Raw genomic sequence first — 21,742 nt, forward strand, 5'->3', positions numbered from 1 at the left:
ATTGTTAAATGCCTCCACTTGCATAAGGAGACTTATTTAAAAAGTCTTTGAAATTGCAGAACCTCCCTCTTTTGGCAAATTCTTTCAAGCAATCACTACATTCATAATGAGTTTATGCAAAAGTGTTTAAAAATTAATAGATAAGAGACCATCCCTAAAAGCTGTCAGGAACTCAGAGCTTACATATGTTTACATAATTACACAAATGCGTGCATGTGTATATATGTAYTTATATACATACACATATACATGCATGCACACATATAGAGCATTAAAAAGTCAAATCTTCCTCCCATTCCTAACGCTCAGCGCCTGTGGCCGGGACACGGGCAGGGCATGCAGAGCYGCGGCCTTTATCAGCACGGCTGCTGGAAAGGTGCCACAAATGTGGCATCTCCCGTACGCGCTCTCTGGACTGGCTTCTCCTCAATAGCATCAGCTAAGTTTGGAAAAGTGAAGAGACCAGTTATCAGTTCTCTGAGTACCAGGCTTTGGGGAAAACAGCTACGCACCGCAAGCCGTGCTGGTCCCCGGAACATGACTTTCATTTCTGGCATCCAGCCTCCTTGGCTGCTGCAAAGCCAGGACATTTCTTGGACACATCAGCAGTGTTTTGATTGGTCTCAGCTTAAAATAGGCATTGGGAATTAGTGGTGTGAAATCATGATAGCTACATGTCTCTAAAGYGGGAAACAAATGGGACTTCTTGAATCAACATCTTTAATTGCTTATGTTTCTGTTCATTTCTTCTCTGGCATTATTCCAAAGAAAATAGTGGACAAAGTTTGAAGTTACTTTCCTCTTCCTCAAGTGCTGCTGAGATATCATGGGAAATGTATCTTAAAGGAAATGGCTACACAAAAACCAAACCCCATCCTTCTGCAGCGTACTCGTACAAAAGTCACAGTCGTTTCACTTCAGAGTCTCTGGTATTGTGCAAACTGATGAAGAGAGTGAATAGAGAAAGTCCAAATGAAAGGGAGGGATGACATGGCAAAGAAAAGATGGAAAGGAAATGATCTGATTTGTCTGTATTCAAAAACATCAGCAACCCCTAATAAATATAGTGGTCAAACGTTGCACTTGGAAATACAAAGCTAACAGTAACTCACGCTATTTAAAAAAAATGTTTGTCTCAATCTATTGAGTCTTATCTAACAAAATGGTTTTTCTTCTATACGATTTTCTTAGGTTGTCTTGGAAGGTTGCAGTAAGTTTATTTATCAAAAAATGGGGCAGCCCCTGGGGGAATAAAACAGTTACAGTTCTATCATCTTCTAAAACTTCAGGATATGCACATACTCCCTCACATCTCCTCTGAACTAAAAACCTGGCCAGTCTGCACAGTTAGCTGAAACCTTGGATCCCAAGTTCCAGTCCAGAGAAAATTTTTACAGCTGAGTTGCATAATATCCTGACAAACTGTTTATAATGGAAGCACTGACTGATCCTTAACTGTATGGTTACAAGTTCTTTCTTTCTTCTTTTTTCTATTCAAATACTAATATGAAAAATGGATTGGTAAGTAAGTGAAGCAAGAAAATGTAATATAACTGTATTTTTCTGGAGTTTCATAAGCATTCCTAATGCAAAATCAAGATACAGGAAACTGACGTAATTCAATCTAAATAAACTAAGATTCGGGACTGTGGTTTTAAAATTTTGTTCATATACTTTCACACCAGCAACAAAGCTGTCATAATAGGAATAATCTGAGGAAGAGAAAAATAAAAAGCAATGGCTTGTATAGCTCATGGCTTGCTGGGAAGGAATTTCTCATTAAACTGTGTTTCATAAAAAAGATATTTCAAACCACAACAGCAGCTGCTAATGTGGTTCATTTGTCTTATAAATGATGTCACCCACTGGGGTCTACAAAATGTCTTTCCAAGCAGTGACATCTTCCTCTCCCCCTCGGTCCCCCATTGACAGCTCAGCAAAGGCAGAGTTTTCCAGCTGCTTCCAAAGGTCTGGGAGTGCAGACCCCTTCCAAGCACAACAAGCCAACCCCTACGAGCACACCTCTGCACRAGGCAGCCAAGACTGGCAGCAGGCGCAAAGCAGTGCCCAGCGATGGGAGCTGCTGCACCCTTGCCACCTCGCCTCTTCCCTCCGCAGCTCCTTGCGGCCCCCGGGACTCTCACTGGACTAACAAATCCGCCTCCAGCTCTGCCCTTCTCAGCCGGTCGTGGCTTCTCTCCCCACAGCCCCTGCCTGCTGCACGTTGATTCTCTCTGGCAGGTGCTCAGCTCCCACTTCCATCCTTCCCCTTGGGCCAGTTACAGTTTGATTACAGTCTCYGGGGGCTCACTGCTCTCTGCACGCACAGCAATGGAGACATCAACGTCATGGGCCTAAACACAACCCCTCCTAGACCTCACACAAGTCATTTGCCAGAGGGAATTCCCCCCTTTTTGGCTGTATTGCAATGATTTGCCAAAAAGCCGAGAACCCTGATGGGCGTATGCGCTGAGATGACTTGCCTGAGCAGCGGGTGCATTGGCTAGCCAGCGCTCATGCAGAACACATCAGCACCAGCCCCTGCTCCTCGCATCAGGCTGCTGAACAGCCGTATTTGCATTCTTGAGTTTTCCCCCATCTTAGCCAATTTCAGATTCTCAGATAAGCTTTTCTTTTGTCAAACTGACTGTATCTCTGGCCAAACCGGTACTTGGGAACTTCTGAATCCTAACACAGCCCATAGTCAGACTTTCCCAAAAGCTTTACAAAAAAAAAAAAAAAAAAAAAAAAAAAAAAAAAAAAAAAGACACGTTCTCCAGTCTTCTGTTTTCTGCATTTGTAAGAAGTAATCAGGAGAAGGATTCTTGTCTTTCTGCCCTTGATTCTAAGGGGAACATCCCCGACTGTCTACAAACGCACAGATTTGAACACACACAAACGTGCTGGTACACGCAGAGCAGCTGCTCTCACCTTTCCCGGCGCACACATGGTCCCGTCCAGCGGAGGCCCTTTTTTCGTTTTGCAGAAGTAGGGGTTCTCGGGATGGCTGCACCACAGCTGCTTGCAGGGATCAAATGTACGGAACTGAAACACAGGAAAAGTCAGAGCGGACACTGCCTCGAGAGAGCACCTGCTGTGAACTCAGCTAGAAACTCGGCAGCACGGTGGGGTTTTCCTTTGCTAGCTTTAAAATGGCAGGTATTATCACTGATTCCWGAGGACCACTTGTGTGTCCATGGATTGAGARCAGAGCTGAAGGTTGCTTTCAGGCAATATCATCAGAGATTCTGAAGTGAGATTCTGTCCGCATTTGATGGAGAAGTGCTGTGCAAAAACAGTTTTATACTAGCAGTCAAAGGCAGGCTGGGCAAGAGAAGCCGGCTACCCTGGATGATAAGACATACACTGAATTTTCTTACAGTTTCTCCAAATGGTACTACTTCATTTGGCAAGCAAAACAGAAAATACTTGAGTACTCATGGGAGAAGGAGGCAAGCTGCTCGGACTGTAGCTCAGCTGTTACAATCACCTTCTCGGAGGAGGGAAATCTGATCCCCTATTCATTGGATCTTGATCCTATGAACAATTTAGTATTTTACCTATCCTACGAGAGCATCAATAGGAGAAAATGAGAACCCCTCATCACACAATATGCTAAAACATGATGCCTTGGCATGCTCTTGACTATTCTGAATAAAGAAGGATTAAAAGCTCCCCAGGCTCCCAGACTCCAGGGCGCTGCTACTAAGAACAGACCCTCTCTGGCAGGGACATTCTCCCAGGACAGCCWCAGTGGGAATCGTGTCCAGACATAGTCCTACAGCTGATGCTTCAGAGGTTCTCATCCATTATCTGGAGATACCACTCATCCCACATATTCCTGCAGCTGAGAATCAAAGCAGAAACGTTATGCATTAGCAGCTGCCACAGCAGCTGAAAGCTTCTCTTTCCATTCAACATTTTTGTCCCACTCAAGGGGCTGGAGGYGGGAGGCACAGCTTTGCTGAAGACGACTCTTCTCACTAAGACCAATCCACTGAATATTGCACTAATCTTGCCTTGTTTCAAATTTAGACTTCTGTCTCTTGTTTTCCTGGCACAAGAGAGCCAACATATCATCAAGGGTCCTTGCAAAATGTGCTACTCACTGTCATGCTTATTTGCACATGCATCAAAATGCATCATACTTCCCACAAAATCGAAATATAAAAGCATAGTGCCCTGCATTAGCAGTACAAGATGTGACACTAAATCCTCCTTCTCATTTGGATAGGAGCTCTGTAACAAAATAACTAGCTGCCAGCAACGGGAGGCTCAGTAATAGAGCAAGGTTGTTTGCTTGAAGTCTAGAACTGTTTATGAAACTACAGCATAATCATTTCTGTAACTTTAGTTTTTTTAAAAAATGAGCTACTTAAAATAACTTATTTGTCAACATTCAGCTGTTATTTCTTGCTTAAATTTAAGTGGGCACAACATCTTTTCTTGTGGGCTTCACCCACCACACAGTCCCTCTTAAGGACATTTCAGAAACACTTACAACACTCCTGGATGAAAAATAGCAGAAGCCAAGCTAAGTACTCACAGCTGTGCACATCATGTAGCCCAAACCAAAATCAAAACGACACTGCTCATTCATGGAGTAGTGAATTCCTGGCAGCTGAGGAAGGGAAGGCCAGTCATGTTCGAACGGATCATCACGCAGACAATCATAGGAACTGCAACAGGCAAAAATTACAGTAACAGATGGGGCTGTGAGACTTACACAGTGTTTGCGGTTTCAGTGTCTTTTTGTTCCAAACAAAACACAGCCTATGACTTCTCAGACACTGGTCAGAAAGAGCAGTTAGCACTGCAATTATGCTCACATAAACTTAATCATGTTGTATCCACCTTTAATAGGTTCTAGCTATTTTTTTCTGAAGCCTCTCCATTGTAATTTCCACTTTGCTTGCAGGTAAATTCCTATCAGTCTCCAGTTCCCTATGTGAGGGGAATCAAAGAAAGAATCCAGATGAGACCAAGAAGAAAAGAAAGTTTAACTCATTTTCCATTTGTGGAATTTCTTTTTGTCTGCAACTGTCTTTCAAGTCGAGTTTTAGAAGCAGAAGCCAAGGTAACCAGCTAAGATTACTGCAAAGCTTGCAATATTGCTGTGCCCTTGCAGAGAAGCAGGGACTCATTTACAAGCACAAGTACTTTTCAACCTGCATTAAACCTGCTTGTCCACTGYCTCTGTCTCTCCTGAAAGCTCTCAGTTCCAACCACCATTTTTACAAAGCTTCCTTTTTGTAGGATGAACTTGGGAGGTTCTGCTGTTGTCCTAAACACTGAGTATATGTACTAGAATCRTATTTGGCTAAGGCACATGGAGAACTGGGGACAGATGCTAATACCACTGGATAGTTACCAATGGTATAATCAGTGGTTAATTCCCAAGACCAATGTGGTAGGTAGTATCTCTGAAATGTYTCACAATTCTATTCTGGCAATTGTTCAGGTTGCCATGAAGATATCAACAGCCAAAAGCAAAATTTTGAGGTTAGMTTTACTTCAAAGCAAACTATCATTTTACTTTATTATATGTAAAAAGAAGCCGTATTTAAAAGAATGTAAAACAGCCCTCTAGGCCAGATTATTTTTATTTAATTGATAAAGCTCTAAAGGATCTTGCTAATTGAAACAAGCACACATCTCTCTGATATTATTTTTAGGCTTTATTGCCATACCTAAGATATCTAAGACAATTAAAAATACTGACAAGAAGACTGACTCTATTTCAGGCATTTTGCTGCATTTTTTCCTACACATTTTCTGTTTTTGCTGTGTATTCTGCTAGTAGTTTCCCCATATGTTTTGCATGCATCTTTCACATAACAAGGGGAAGTCCTTTTCTATAAGGAGCAAAGATATGACTGTAAAATCAAAGTTTGTCAGGGAACTCAGATGCAGCTCTAGTGCCTGAAGGGTCATGTTCAAAGGGAAGGCAAGGCACATGGATAAAGCTGTTAAAGGAAGAATAAAATGGTTTGTACATTTAGGAACTTAAGGGGAACTTCACTTAAAGGAAATGTAACTGCCCAAAAACGGTCTGGAACCATACACTTTCTTCAGGCATCTCTTACAGCTCTGAGTGCTATTATGAAGAGCAAGATTTCCCCTTTAAGCAGCACCATCTTCTTATTGGCAGGTAACATGAGCAATGTAGGGTTCAAGTCAACTTTGGTAACCATAAGAAATGCACCAGCACCACTGAGGAGCAGAGGCACTCCTCCAGCAAGCAGTTTTACTGGGGAAGGAGGAAAGTTAGCGGTGAGAGTAGTAACAGTGCCTTCTTGTAAACCCAGGGAGGAAAGCTTACATACTATCAACTTGGAGAAAATGAACAGACGTCAACTAAATGAACTGAGAACAATTCAAAGTGGACTGAAATCAAAGTAATTGGGAACTTGTGTTATGACTTGCAATTACTGGGAAAGCATCTTCCTCCTGAGAGGATGGGTAGGGGAAAGGTTCTTTGTTTTATTTAACTACCTTTGAGTAACCAATAAAAGCATAATGCAAAAATGCTACATGCAGAATTGTTCTTACATGCTTCCTAGCCCAAGGAGAGAGGCAGCTTAACAGCTACTCACTGGAGGTATCGATTCAGCTCTTGCTGGCTGCAGCGAGACCAGTGGAAGCGGTGAAAGGCGGCTTGCACGAGGGGGGCCATGATGCTCCCCAGGCGGACTTCGTCCCCGCACCTGTTCCCTTGGCCGTCGTGCTCCATGCCCAACCTGCGCCGCACAGGAGAGAGCGAGCACCGTTACATCGCAGGGCCGCTCTGAGGGCCCAGTGCCTTCAAATCCCAAATGCCACCGGTGGTTGGGGCAACCAGGTYCTTAAGTCTCACCATCCTTGTCCATGGGAGGAAAGCCATGAGAAATAAGGCTAGTCTGTAGTAGCTCCCACACAGAAGCACTTACCCTTCGAAGTGTTCCACGTCATTAGCTTAATCTACTTTCCCCATAGACTAAAAATGCCTTCTACGGACTTCTCTGCACACAACCACATTTGTGAGTATCTGTGCCTGAATKAATCCATTTCCAGATCAAGCATCTAGTATACTCTCCAAGAGTTTTAACACACGTGTATTCATATTCCTACCCGGAGCGATTCAGCACTTGACATAACTTGTCTAACTTAAAAAAAATAATTAGTTTAATTTGAATTAATTTGCAATTGTAGACTAGTCCTTTGTGTGGAATAAAAAAGGCCCACTGAGGCTCGCTCCTGCTGCTGCCCAGTGGCAGTTTCACATTCCAGCCTATTTCACATACGAAGTGTCAGTGCTTTTAAAAAAATTACTCCAAGTTATAAGTATCTTTAAATTCCTTTTTGGCTCTATTATGAATATATTTTTTCCTTCCCCTTGTTAGGATCTTATATCGCATTTTTCTGTAGGCACTCTTTGATTAACATTGGAGATATCTTTCCTTAAATTAATCTAAACTAACAGACTGGAGCTCAGTGTGATTTCAGAGGTTACAAGCAATCTTCAGTGATATCTTTTCAAACCTGATTGTGTATTCTTTTTAATCTCAATTTAAAAGTTCTAGAACTAAATACCATCTGGGTATCAATTCTACATCCCTGTCTAATTAAGATATATATACAGGAAGATTTTACAGGTTTGGGCAATGTTTTTTTGTTTAAAGCCCTCAATAATTTCTGATACAGAACCTAGGAAATTGCCTGCAGACTTCCTTAGGGAAAATAAAATAGATTGAAATTGCTGGGGGAAAGTCTTCTGCGAACTGTTATTCTACCAAGAAAAAAATGGGAAATAAGTGGGTTTTCTCTGCAAACACAGAAACCAAAACGCTCTGGAAGAAACCAAAGCTCTAGCAACTACTTCCTGCCCTCAGTTCAAATCATATCCAGAAATAAAATAATTGCATTTTTTAATATGAAATATATAGAATAGTTGTAATGTCAGTGCTTGGCACCTTGTTTCCATATAGCATTGTATTCTTTAGCAGAGGTAACATATACAAATGATGAGTTTATTTAATATAGATTGTTTTTTATGAATCATGAATTCCATGACTCAAAGAATTAATATTTCATCAAAATAAATACTTTACATTTCCACCAAGAGACTATAATGTTGAATCTAGTCTTATAGCAGCCCTGGAAAGTATTTTGGTATTAGTTCCCTTTTCCATTTGAAAATACTAAAATACAAACTGATTATAGGGCTTGCTTAAGATCATAAAGAAAGCCATGAGAGAGCTGAGAACTGAAGCTAGGGCTAACTCTGAATGTTGTTTCTTAATACAAACTATATCTTACCAATGTCATAGATATTTCTCAGTACCAAAGACATAGGACATCCATAGCCCTACTTACACATGTCCAGTTTCATGGGCCACCACAAACGCAGATGAAAAACCATCTTCATGGTTGAGCGTGCAGCTTCGAACAGGATGACACATTCCAGTGACCGGAGCATAGCCTGTGAGAAATATCAATGTCGCAGAAAATGAACAAGTATAAAAAGGCAACATCATGTGAACTCGAGTACAAATGTCTTCGTCTTCCCCGCTGGGATACAAATACTGTTGAAGTGCTTCTCTGGAAGGTAAGAGACCTCTGCCTCAAACATTTAATAACGTGCTCCCTCATCTATAAAATATGTGAAACAAATCTGTCAAACAAATTAAACTATATTCACGGTTCACCAAGACACTGTTATCTCCTCTAAGACCCTTCTCCACCTGGTCTCCTGCAAGTATGTGAGGCAACAGGAGGAAAGGTGATCACATGCTGCTGTGTGCCAGCCCATGAGCTGGGCACAGCTCCAACCCTCGGGGAATAAGCAAGCAAAGCCCCAGCCTCGTGCTGCCAGCAGACCAGGCCAGCCCAAAAGGGACAGGAAAGTCCATAGATTTACCCCTCCAGCGAACAAACCTGACTTCACAGGAGGCAGAGCCCTGAAGAAAAGGAAAAAGTAGGGGACTGTACTCAGTCCTACCGCTTCAGACCTCTCCATAACAATGCTGCTTGGCAATCCCACTGGAAACTGCAACAGTTATTTGGAGACTTTTTAAACACAGAGTCTATTCTTTAATCTTTGGGAAATTTCAGAACTGTTTACACAGGGATCCCGTTTGTTTGGCTTCAGTAAGAGCAAAGAAATGATCCAATAAATAATTCTATTAGTTAGAAAGGATAAAATAATAACTGAAGGAGTTACAACTGGAGATAGCCATGTGCAGAGCTCTTAGGAAAAAAAAAAAAAAACCAATGTCAACCAAAACTAAGCAAAGGATACATGATTAGACTTTGCAAGATTAGCTTTGTTAAGTGACGAACAGAAATGCTGCTCAGAAGTCTCGACATGCAATAAAACTTGATGCACATCTTACCTTGCATGCCAGATGGACCAAAATCCTGCCTTGTGAGGAAGATAGCATGGTCGTGGTATTCTGCGTGCCCAGTGTCAGGTTTCTGTTGCAAGTAGGCCCAGCGACACACATTCTCCAGGCTTTGAGAAGGGTTCCCAATCTCTATGAGACTCATGGACTGAATATGCCCAGGAAAAAAAGACAGTAATTATTATTAACCTTGGGCATTTTTTTCCCGATTTGTACAGTCACTTGATCAAACATTCCAATTCTATTAAAACTCCGTTCTTCGTAAAGAGAAAATTATAATTTCCGAACAAAATTTACTGGATCAAAAAAGTAAGAAAATAGCTTATTTCCAAGGTCATATTAAATATGAGTTCTGTCACATGTTCATAGGATCCATGATATAATGAAAGGAAAAACCAACGTGGATTTTAATGACAAAAATGCTACTGTATTGTGCACTATGCATTATTTCTGTGCCATCCTGGCACCAGTTTGCGCCATCAATTCCAGCTTGGATATACCATTTCTTACAGAGCATGTAGCCCCTTTTGGAAYTGCAATGGCAGCTTGCAGGCTGAGACTCATCCCAACGGGGAAGGGTAATGCCTATTAGCCAAGGGAAGCAATGGGAACTGTGGTGGAGTGCAAGCATACAACCATGGTTCTTCAGCCAGTTTTGCCATGCAACTGAGTTGTTAAGGCTGTTTTGTCAGACCTCTGAACCAGATGTTCTATTAAGTGTAAAAATTAAGGGCAGTTTTTCAGCTGTACTTGAACCATTGCCTTCAGACACAGACTTTCCCAAAGACTGCCTTTTAAAGTGCATTTGCCTTAACCCCTTGCACACTCAAAGACGTTGAGAACACAGCCCAGGTAACGCCCCGCTCTGCTAAGCCATTCTGCCTACAAACCACACGTTGCATAGGTGCTGCACTGTCACTGCATGGCTGATGTAAATGAGCTAATGTGTATTAGGTGTGGTGCAAAGAGAAAGGTATTTTGAAATCCAACTATTATATTCGCTTTTTTGCAAAATAGTACTTTTTGAGACTTCTTAGAAAATGCTATTTAGCATTGTGCATTATTAAGGCTTAAAAAACCTTATTGTATGTGGGATGCTATAAAATGTATGACTAATTGACCCATCCCAGGCCTTCCAGGATTTATAAGAGCTACACATGTGAACCCTGGCTTTTCATTTGCAAAAATTAAATCACCATGACAACGATGTAATCATAACACAAACCACTACAATTTAGATGCCTATACTATACTATAAGCATTTATCATTCCACAATACTTACTTTAGAGCAAAATCTAGCCTAGGCCAAAAATAAGAGAAAATAAATACAGATGTATTTGACATGTCCTCTAGCTGTGTACACAATTGAGTACCCAGAGTATGCAGTACATGGGAAGAAAAATCCTCAAAGAGTGGTGGAAGAACAACTGGAACTGATAAAAGAAAAGTCTGCCAAACTGAGGTCTGGTTTTGGCAAAAATGGGATATTACAATTCTGCAAATGTTCAGAAAAACAAATAAATAGACCAAATAGAAAGACAGCTTAGATTCTGATACCACTATGGAACGAAACAGTTGTAATACAATACTATGCCTGATCATGTTGCTTCCAGTCATAATTCCCATGGAAATAGAACCATATTAAAATGGTGAGACAGTTATGGTGCCTTTCTCACATCTGCATGTGTTTATAAGAACACACTTAAACAAACCTTGACTGACTACTAGAGAGTAAAATCCTGACCCTTTAAGCAAAACTTCCATTCAGCTACACAAGATTGTGGTTTGACCACTGCTGAGGTCTTGAGTTTTTTTTATTACTGATGGATCTTACTGTCTACATTATCTCTACCTTGGTCTCATGTCTCCAAAGCTTCAGAGAAATCCCATTAAGAAGYCCACCAAGAACTCCTACCGTGAGATTTCAGATAGCAAAGAATCTGGTAAAATGAAGTTGCAAAAATCTCAAGACATGTATATAATGGAAAAATTGTTTGCTAATAATTCTTTTTCTCATAATGACCTCCTGTATTTCCTAGCAAATAAAAACCATCAAATTTTATAGCATGCTTTGATCAGTAAACACACAGKAAGAATGCATTACCAACATGTATTTTGTTCAAGGGTATCCAACTATTTGCAAAGACATCTCTGTGTGATCAGCAAACAAGAATGGAATATAAAAAAGGCAGTAATTTCCAACAAGTAACCACTGTTATAAAGTTCTCCTCTGTCACCTCTTTCCTACCCCTAAACTGAAAACTTTGCCAGTAGACTACAGCTCAAAAGCAGACAACCAGGTTTAGAAAGAACTAAAGCAGCAGCTTGTAGCATTTTTCTGATGAATGCTGAATGTGCCACGGAGAACAGCTCAGTCTGCTGCAGCATATGCAGCAGTTCCCACAGTCTGGGCACTGCGCTGGCATCTGGCATTAGCTGACAACTGTCTTCACCTTCTACTGAGGTCCACTATAGAGAGCAAAATCACTGGTTCTCTCACGGCCTATTTATCAAAACTGCGATTCTGGAGTTTCTSTTCAAGTAAACAAAGGGCAACAGACCTAAGTGGTTAATGTGGAGCACTGTGCTTTTTTGCATGCAACATGGTGGGGAAATTGAAGAAAATCCATCTGGTTTAAGAGAGGAAACAGAAAGCAAAGTAGTCTGTGAAACATGTTCCAGCTGAAGGCCTCCCTTCTTTGCCAATGACGTGATTTTAACATAAGAAAAGTGACACATCTACAATTCAGCCTTATTGCTCTTCAAGAATAGGAAATGAGGCACCTGGTAGGAAATCAATTATTTAAAGAGTCCATGTGCTTATTAGAGATATAAATAGCAACTCTAGGTCCTACATCAGTAAGGAGGATTTCCAAGGAAGAGGAAGAAAAACTCCATCCACTTGCAGTAAAAAATTAAGAAAAAAAAAAAGAGCACGAATATCATCTGTCTACCAATGCCTTCTCTCTCTTCACCATAGCACAGTAGCTGAAAAGAGATGCCCACTTGTTTCCTAGAGAATTTTCAGTTGAAGATCCACTTGCTGCAACTTGTCAAGGGTTTCCAAATCAGACCAGCACTATCAGCAGTGATGCTGGCATGTTGCTAGGGTCTTCCACGCTCCAGAACTCTCAACAGAAGCACCACTTCACTATCTTATTCAGTATCAGAAACCAAYGTAAGCGGGATGTCACCATTTGCTCTAGGATCTCCCAGCTTCATCCTCCGCCGCGTGTCACTCGAAGAGGTGCGATACCAGAACAGCACCTATGCCTATCCGAGTTACGGCCTCTGTGCTAAGAACTCACCAGTTGCACTGGTTCAGAGCAAAGAGCCACGTAACACATCCTCGACTGAGAGCAGGCAACAGGGGGCCCAGGGAAGGGAATTAGAGAGGAGCAAGTACAGAGCTGTATTTCCCCCTAACAACCTCTCAGGCCCCAGTGATCTTTGGCTCAGAGGTTTCCTGAGTTTTTATACTGAAAGCTATTTTTATACTGAAAAGCTCTACAATATTTTTATTCTATATGTCTGGCTGACCACTTTTTCTGCTGCCCCTTCCTTTGAAAATAAATCCTGCTGTCCTGCCAGAAGGGTGCCTAAGAAATCATGGGATCAGATACTGCTTGCCATGAGACAGGGCAGATGTAATGTTTTGAGAGGATGTTGYGGTCAAAAATTTGCTCTTGTAGAGATACCAGATAACGCTTGGTAATATTTTCCGTTGGAAATCAATAGRGAGTATTCGCCAAACTCAGAACGTCCCAGCCTCATACTACATGGACAAAGTGAATGGAAGGAGAAGGAGGAAGAGAGGTAAACTGTGTACAACAAGGACTGCAAGTAAAGGAAAAATCCCTCTCTGTTAGGCTGTGAACAGAGACAGGTTGGGGGCTAGCAGGCAAGAGCTGAATATGGAGAAGAGGTGTATGTGTTACTGTTGGCCAGGAATGGGCCCATGCTGCCAGGAACATGCAAGTCTTGCAGCTGGCTGAAAAGGACCTCTTTCCGAACAGGACAGCAGGCCTGTGGAGAGCATTACTCAGCTGACCAGTGGGAATCTGCCAGTGGAAAGAGAAACTTTCCTTCTCACAGCAAGAAAAATCTGTGGGCATTTCAGACAACTGCTGATGGAAACAGAGACGTTTGCCGAGAAGTGGAAACGCCTTGGCCGATAGAAAAATCCCCATGTGGGGAGACATCACAGAGGGCTATGAGGACAGTCTGCCCTACAGAAATGCTTGAGAGCCGTGTTCTGCAAAAATGCATCTACTAATACCTTCCATTTTCTTTCTTGTCTGATTTTGCCTTCACTTCTTTTCTAGTTCTCTTCCTCCTTAAATGGAAGCAGCAGAAAAAAAGAAAGAAAATAAAGAAGAAGAAAAAGAAGAAGAAAAAGATGGTTGAGTTGCAAATACCATAATTACAGTTTCAGGAGGCAAAGCAAGGCAGCAAGAAATGGTTGAAGGCCTTTGCTACACAGATCCAGATGCCTTAGAACTTTCTTTGTAGATGTCTTGTTTCTGGGTAGTTATCGGTGTGATGTTCTGGTCTCTATTAGGAAGACGCTGAAGAACAAATTATTTATGAAGCTGTCCTGGAAGTTAATTAAGTTGAATTCCCCTCAAATGCTCATGCACATAGTTTGGAAAATAAGAAGTAAGTCAAATAATTTTAAGAATTTCAAGTGTAAGGTTTTCTCAGGAGAAAAAATTAGTCTATATTCTACCCAAACTTTTCAAGAATGTTCAAGTTGACAGTGCATGTAAAAGACATGCTACATCAAACATGTGATGGTAGCTTTCCTTGATCAAGACTTCTACGTATCTGCCATTTGGCGTAATTGGCTATGACTTTGCAGTGATGTTGATAAGCAGATACTTGATGATAAGAACACAAGAATTTTCAGCAAGCTTCTGACCATCTTAAATAAGGACCTTTCCTAACTCATCCATTAGGTGGTGCTCCAAGAGTAACAACGGGGAAGGCTTTGCTGCTCTTCAGGAGCTCCAGAAGGAGCAGAAATACACTTAACTTGTTAGACTTCAAATTATGGTGGCAAAAGTTGGAGCATAGCACTGCAYACATTTGGGAGACAATTTAAAATATAGCTTTCCTTTCTTGAATGGGTAACAAAACACACTGTTTACATTACTCCTACTTGGCATTTCTATTGTTTACTGTATATTGGATTCGATCATTTATTTTCTTTTGTTACCCTGAACAAGACAAGCAAAAAATAAATAAAAAGAATTATCTAGTGTCCATGGTAACAGAACTAACCAAAWTATCTCATTCAACAAACTGGCATTTTGCATTCAAAGAATTTCTAATACTTCTTATGGCAGCAGTTTGTAAACATTTTTCAGTCTCYAATTCTGTATAAATGTAAGCAGATTAGGAATACAAAACACTGTTTATGCTATCAGCCAGCTCTATACTCTCCAAGGTCCCAACAAATTACACTGGAAAATTATAAGTTATGAGTCCAATATACAAATAAGGCAATTCTTCAGTTTATCCAGATAAAAACAAGAAGGACAATATCTTTCTCTCATCTTTACCCCCACCCTAATCTAAACATATAAAAAGAGTGCAAAATCACAAGCAGCAGCCAAGCTAGGAAATAATATGTAGGTCTCRGCTTTGCAACTCAGCCTGTGCAGAATCAGTTACTGGAGATACCAGAGACTGGGGTCAAGAACTCTATCTTCAGACATGTTTGTACAGCACATTGCAAGATTAGGGCTTGATCTCTGCTGATACTTTTGGGTGTTCCACAATTCACATAATAAACAGCATTTGTAAACAAGAAAACACACACAAGCAAGGTCTAGTTCCCACCTGGGAAAGGTGTGGCAGTTCTGCAGGCTCTTTCTAAGCATCTTCTGCACCTACTGACATCAGYGGAAAACTAAGATAGTCAACAATTCACATTTGTGAGCTTCCAACTCAAGCAGAGGCTGARAGGGCTGGAATTGTTCAGCCTAGAGAAGAGGAGGCTCAAGGGGGATTGTATCAATGTGTATAAATACCTGATGAGGGTGGGCTAAGAAAGATGGTGCCAGACTCTTCTCAGTGGTATCCAGTGAAAGGACAAGAGGCAATGGGTGCAAATTGAAACACAGGAAGTTCCATTTAAACATAAGGTAAGGTGAGCTTTTTTTTAATAAATAAATAAATAAATAAATAAAAATAAATAAATAAATAAATAAAAAAACTCTAAGAGTGACCAAACATTGGAAAAGGTTGCCCAGAGAGGTTGTAGAGTCTCCATCTTTGGAGAAACTCAAAACTCAGCCAGCCAAGGTCCTGAGCAACCTCCCCTAGTTGATCCTGCTCTGAGCAGGTGTTGGACAAGATGATCTCTGAGGTGCCTTCCAACCGTAACTACTTTGTAGTAATCATACAATAACTTCTGCACGATGCCAGGCACAGCTACTGTCAGCCTGCATCTATGCCTCTCCCATGACAAGCAGAGATAGGCAGAGCAGTAAGCCTTTCCTGCCAGCCACGGTGACAGCAAACTGGCCAGGTCAAACACATGATTTAAGGGAAGTCTGRCTTGACCTTCCATCCATGCCGCTGCCCTCTGGGAAACAGAGAGAATGTGGCACAGACAAAACCACTGCTTTCCAGCCTGGCTAAACTGAGAACATCTTGCCTGCATTCATCATGCTTCGCCATGAAAAGGTCAGAGAGCAGAGATAAAGAAAGTACAATTTCAGGAAAAGATCAGAGGTAAAATCTTGCCCCAGATGCAGGCAGCAGGAGTTCTGCTAATAACTCAGACATACACGATCAAAAAGCTCTTCTCAGCTGAACACCACATCCTGTGACACTGCAGGCAACCATGCCATACTACCTTCTTCTGGAATTGCCATCTTAAAACTACTTTCCCCCTCCCCCCCCCCAATCTGCCCTGGTGGTCAGGTTCCTCTTTCAATTTGGCCAAATTAACACATGGCCAGAGTACAACTATTTGTCCTTGTGCCAACCTTGGCCTTGTAACTACAGCAGACTTTCTCTCCCTGCTGGTTGCCATTCCCAGCTGCACTCAGTATTCCTCACCCCATCCCACCCTATTCCAGTCTGAACACGGCCAAACGGAGTCGTCCACGTTGCACCAGGCAAGGACTCAGTAGCGCCCGGCACAGCCACGTTCACACTACCTGCGAAGTAGCTCACGTTGCACAGGTAGCCCATATGTGAACGTTCACAACATTAACTGATCCCAGGCAAGATTTTTATAAYGGAGCCAAGAATTTACCCAGCGGCTGCATTTGCTGAAATGCTTGCAGTTCCTGCAAAAGTCTTGCTGAAACTTTTTCATTATTAACTGTATTAATTAAACTCATCGTAGGTAATGTGCGTGCTTTTCTCTACCACTGTGTATGGGCAGTTCATCTTCACACAAAGTCGTCATTGTCAAAGGACAGCGTGGAGGGCTGGAAGCCAGGAATTTATGAGTTCTGATCCTCAGCCTGCCAGTGACCTTCCGCGTGGCCTTGGAAAACAACACTTCAAGTCTTTGTTTTTTTAGCTGTAAAATGGGAATAATAATCTTTATTCGTCCACCATCAAAGAGGTGGTGAGAGGACTTTATGTGGTGCTTGGGATTTAAATACGTTTCCAAACAAATTTTATTACAACCAGTTGGGTTTTGTTAATCCATTTTCAGCTCATCTCTTGCTACCTCCTCTGCATTTGGTGATATTGGTTGCTTTATTTTCATGAGTATTCTAGAGCTAGTTGGATTTCAGAGTTGTTACAACCAAAATAAGTCTAAATGGAATAATTTGCTTAAACACCGAATTATACTCTTACGAAATGCATCTACGGTTTCCAAAATTCAAAACCAATCTTCCTACTACTGCAGTCAAAAAAGGCAGAAGGAAGCCACCTCTTCTTTTTCCCATTTGAAAAAAAATGCACCACATGTACCTTATTTACTTCTTTGCCATATTTCCCCACATCAAAAAAGTCTCTATYTGGGGAGTCAAGGAAAAGAAAATGCTTAAGAGAAATCCACAGTAGCTCCCACAGCATAGAGAAGCCTTTGCAGCACATTTTTCCATGTTATTCATGGAATTGATAACCGAGTGGGCAGTTATCCATTAACCTGCCCATTAAATGATTTCAACATGTCATCACCATGGAACATCTTCCTACACTCCATGTTTATGTTTTATTACAGAAATTAATGAAAGTATTGAAAATTTTGAATATACAGCTGTGTTGATTTGAAAATATTAAAAAATAAGTACATTTCAAGGAATAGAGTATGATCAAGTAACAACCATCGAAAAGTTGGTTGCTACACAACCAAAATATTGTCCATATTATCCTTATCAACAGATGACATATTGTATGAAATAATATAATCCTCTTTTTTTAAAAAAACCAATAGAATAAAAAGCTGTTTAGGGGTGGAGAATTTGCAATAGCTCAGAATGCTGTCATAAACCTGAAGAAAAAGCAGTACATCACTGGTACATACTTTACCAATTACAGAACCATAATGCAATTATTAGAATTATTTATATGGCACCCTTGATAATATATATAAATTGCTTACAATGAAGCAAACAAGTCTGAAGATATCAGCTGCAAGGTTTCAGAGGCAACGCTTAGTCAAACAAGATTCTGGGATAATATTTTCATACTGTGAAGCCAAGCAGGCTGCTTTATTCATGTATTGTCTTAACTTGTACATGCACCCTTCTTTTACTATGTACTTTGAATAGGTATTTGTTAAAAATGTTAGTGCTGCTGTATTCTAGCAGGATAATAAAATATTGAAGGTTTTGTTCTAATTCCACAGAATAGGTCCAGAAGATAAGACCTATACACCTTTCTCCCCTGCCTCTCCARTGCTAGATAATCCCAATGCTCTGAAGAGAAACTTCCTCATATTCTACTTCTCTTTACTAGACCTCTGATCAGGAGCCTTAGAATGTTAAAATAAAAAAAAACTTGATTCTTATACAGCTAAGGCATGTAGAGTCCACACCATCAGGTGAAGGAGCTCCAAGACGACACCTGTTACACCTACTTTACTTTTTCAGAAAGCCATAAAATGCTTGTAGTGTAAATAAGAATCAAGTGTGGAAATGCAAACAGCTTCATGGTTATTTAAGGTTATTGTGTGATATTAGAATGGCACCTTATTCCATATAAAGTTCTGCTGAAGCCAGCACGATAACTGAKGAACTAAAATGCTGTCTACTGTGAACTACGGATCTGGAATCCAGAAGTAGGTCATCTGCAAGYAGATTATATAACGCTACCTGCAACCATGCAACCTGTTTTTATGTTGTGGCCAAAGACTCATCAAGAAGTGGTTTCCATGTTCCATCCCATGCACCTCACTGCCACCTAGACCACTAAAGCACTAATCCTACCTTCCYGAATAAGGTTAGTATGAGATTATTATCAGTACAGTTATCAGTGGATAATACTTTATTCTTCCCCCAAATTAAAAATTTTTAAGGTGGAATAAAGTCTACTGTAGCTACAGTCCTCCATCAGAAAAATAGTAGAAGTTATCAGAGTTCAGGCTGCTAGCAGCACCAATCCGTACAGCTAAAGATGGGCATGCGTAACAATTGCAAAAAAACTATGGAATTAAGGACAGCAAAGTAGTGACTATTCCCTGTTCTTACTCTGATGGTTTCTGCCACTATTGCCATACTTTTTTTTTTTTGGGGGGGGGGGGGGATACTAGTCAATCTGCAATCCCTCAAATTGCTGTTGTCACAGCAATCACGAGGATTTTTTTTATTTCATAATTTCAGGCAACTACACACACCATGAACTTCAGATCACAAAACGGCAAGTGTGACCTCTTTCGCCTTTACATCTGTTCAAAACACTTAACCAACATTTACATCACAGGGGGAAGAGAGGAGGAGGATTGGTATGTTTAGCTCATGGATGGAGAGGCTCAGACAGAATGGTTTATCCTAAATCCAGGTAACCAGTCTCTTGCAGAGTCCAGACTAGAACTCAGAGCTCCCTTATTTGCACCAGGAAACAAAATTCTTAACTAGTGTTGAGCAGGGTAAACCRGGGAATGTCAGTGGAGGTGCATCACTAACCTTGAGCTGACACTCTGTTGACAACATTTCAGCAATTTGCATAACAYATGTGGAGTCTTGCAGAACCAAGAATTATTACAGGAATATGCAAGTGACAGTAAYTCCAGTCACAGAAAGGGACATAAGATTTTATCCCTCTTTGAGCAGCTGCACATGCTGCTGTACTAGAGAACACTAAAATTGTCTGTCCTTAACCAGTAACTTCACTGATACACTTGAAACACCCTGTTTCTGTTTCCATGGAATTTGGTGTTGATTCTGCAAAAAAAAGGCAGAGGTACTGAGCAATCCAGTATTTTTGAAAACCATGTAGCATTTAATTCTTCTTTACCAGAGTTTTGCCTGGAGAGTAACCCTTCCAATGGAAAAAGCAAGGAAACACTTGGAATTCTTAAATACAGATTTGATCTGCGAAGCTCTTGTCTTCTGGCCCTTATCCCACAGAGTTCACACTTAAMTTTAAGCACATGTTTAGTCTCACCAATGTTAAGTAGAAGTTTAAATGAGTGCTTGGAATGAGTCTGTAGCACTCAGCATCTTGCAGAGCTAATCTTGCATGTGTTTATTGTTACAAACACAGAATTCTACCACAGTACTTTATATTTCCTTTAGGAACCAAAACGGTCATTACCCTGCTATGTTTTATGAATTATTCCAAACAAATCTGAAAAGATAGATTGCCAGAGCTAAGTGGCCACTTAAAATGTCACAGAGAAAACCGCAAAGAAACTAAAATTATTTTCCTAATCTGCAGTTCACACAGTAAACAAATAAATGTACCCATAAATGCAGATTCCTTATCAAATATGAAGTTACTTATATTCCTGGACTTCTAAGGACAATGTATGAATTAAAATACAAAACCAATACATGTCACCACTAACTATGGAGGTCATAAAAGGCTGATTTTCAGACATCTCAGTTCCCTTCTAAATGAACCTTTACTTACCTTTCCGTAGCTCAGCAGGATTATCCTCACCAGGACAACGTTGATGTGAGCACCCAAGGACTCATCGTGGTAAATTTCATTAACCTGCAACAGAGGGCTCATGTTAACCACGGCCTGGGTAGTGAGTAATTAAAGCACTATCTTTAACGCACTGCCATTAAGACAAAGATCACTTGTGATCAGATATAAAAAGGGCAAAATTCCACTGACACGAGAGGGTGATTTTCCCTTTCCAAACTCTAAAGCTCCATCACAGTCTGCAGACATGCAGGAAACCATTTAAAAGCCACGCAGCACCATGAGAGACTTGGTGTTCGCAGGCGTTTCAGCTGCAGCCCGAGGAACAGACTCGCCCGCACCTCCGTGCTTGCTGCACCCTGGTGCACCCGTGAGATGCAGCTGAGCGGATCTCACGGCACCGGCTGCGGCAGCAGGGAGAGTCACGGCTCTGCCCTTCTCCCAAGCCCAGAGCAAGCTGCTGCGGCAGGCGAAGCCGAGCAAGAACCGCAAGAGCTCTCTACCGTGCAGGATGGAGCCGGGGAGGCGGAGGGGCGAGCAGAGGGACRGGCTCTGCCGCTGCCTCCTCGTTAGAGCCGTTCGCTAGGTCAGCTCAGCTGCGTCACGTAACTCCTGCACCTGGGAGTCGCGGAATTRCACTGACACGAGGCTATGCCTCCCCCAGAGAGCGGGGGCCACACGGGCTGCCTCGATTCTGAGTCAAAGCTAATCAGCGTTCAACTTTGCAAGCAGAACAAAATCTACAGAATGTCAACAAATAAGAAAACTTACTTTCTTTTCTTTTTCTTTTCTTTTTTTTTTCTTTTTTTTTTTTGTACCAGATTGCATAACTGAACATGCACATGGGCAAATCACCCTAGGACCACTGAAAAGAGAGCTGTAAGTATTTAGAGAGAAGAATGAAATGTGGATGTATAAAAATTACTTAGGAAGCACCACTACAAGCAAGCCAGGCAAGTACTAACTTCTAAAGAAGCCAATTTAGATAATCGGTGATGAGCAGATGCTTGAGACCATTCATTTGAGCCAAGGTGCTAAGCCAAACGGCAGGAATTTAGCTTTATGAATTAGAAGAGGCAGATGAGATTCCCTGTGAGGCAGATGTCTTTCCTGAGACCTCTTCCTCTACCACCAAGATCCTTGATAAAGGCTGCACCAAACTGGACTGCTTTATTGGCTGCACAAAGATTTTATTTTTTCCGACAAAAATGGAGTCACTAGTATAAGCTAATAAGTAACTTCCAGAATACTTTTCATTAAAAACATAATAAATAATGCCCTGCTTCTTYGG

The 21,742-nt window shown here is 41.3% G+C and overlaps 1 protein-coding gene across 1 annotated transcript in view; it reads right to left on the reverse strand.

Annotated features, from left to right (window-relative positions):
- Positions 1 to 21,742, reverse strand: part of ADAMTS2 (ADAM metallopeptidase with thrombospondin type 1 motif 2) — a 186,529-nt gene that overhangs the window by 29,776 nt on the left and 135,011 nt on the right. The window contains exons 5-10 of the mRNA XM_085312680.1: positions 20,434 to 20,517; positions 9,375 to 9,531; positions 8,356 to 8,461; positions 6,597 to 6,740; positions 4,547 to 4,679; positions 2,932 to 3,045 (exon numbers count right to left, since the gene is read on the reverse strand). Of these exons, the coding sequence (XP_085168806.1) occupies positions 2,932 to 3,045; positions 4,547 to 4,679; positions 6,597 to 6,740; positions 8,356 to 8,461; positions 9,375 to 9,531; positions 20,434 to 20,517 (738 nt within the window). The remainder of the gene's footprint in view (positions 1 to 2,931; positions 3,046 to 4,546; positions 4,680 to 6,596; positions 6,741 to 8,355; positions 8,462 to 9,374; positions 9,532 to 20,433; positions 20,518 to 21,742) is intronic.

This window comes from Rhea americana, unplaced genomic scaffold (assembly GCF_003343005.1).
Source record: "Rhea americana isolate MKP2758 unplaced genomic scaffold, rheAme1 scaffold_37, whole genome shotgun sequence".
NCBI classification, from domain to species: Eukaryota; Metazoa; Chordata; class Aves; order Rheiformes; family Rheidae; genus Rhea; species Rhea americana.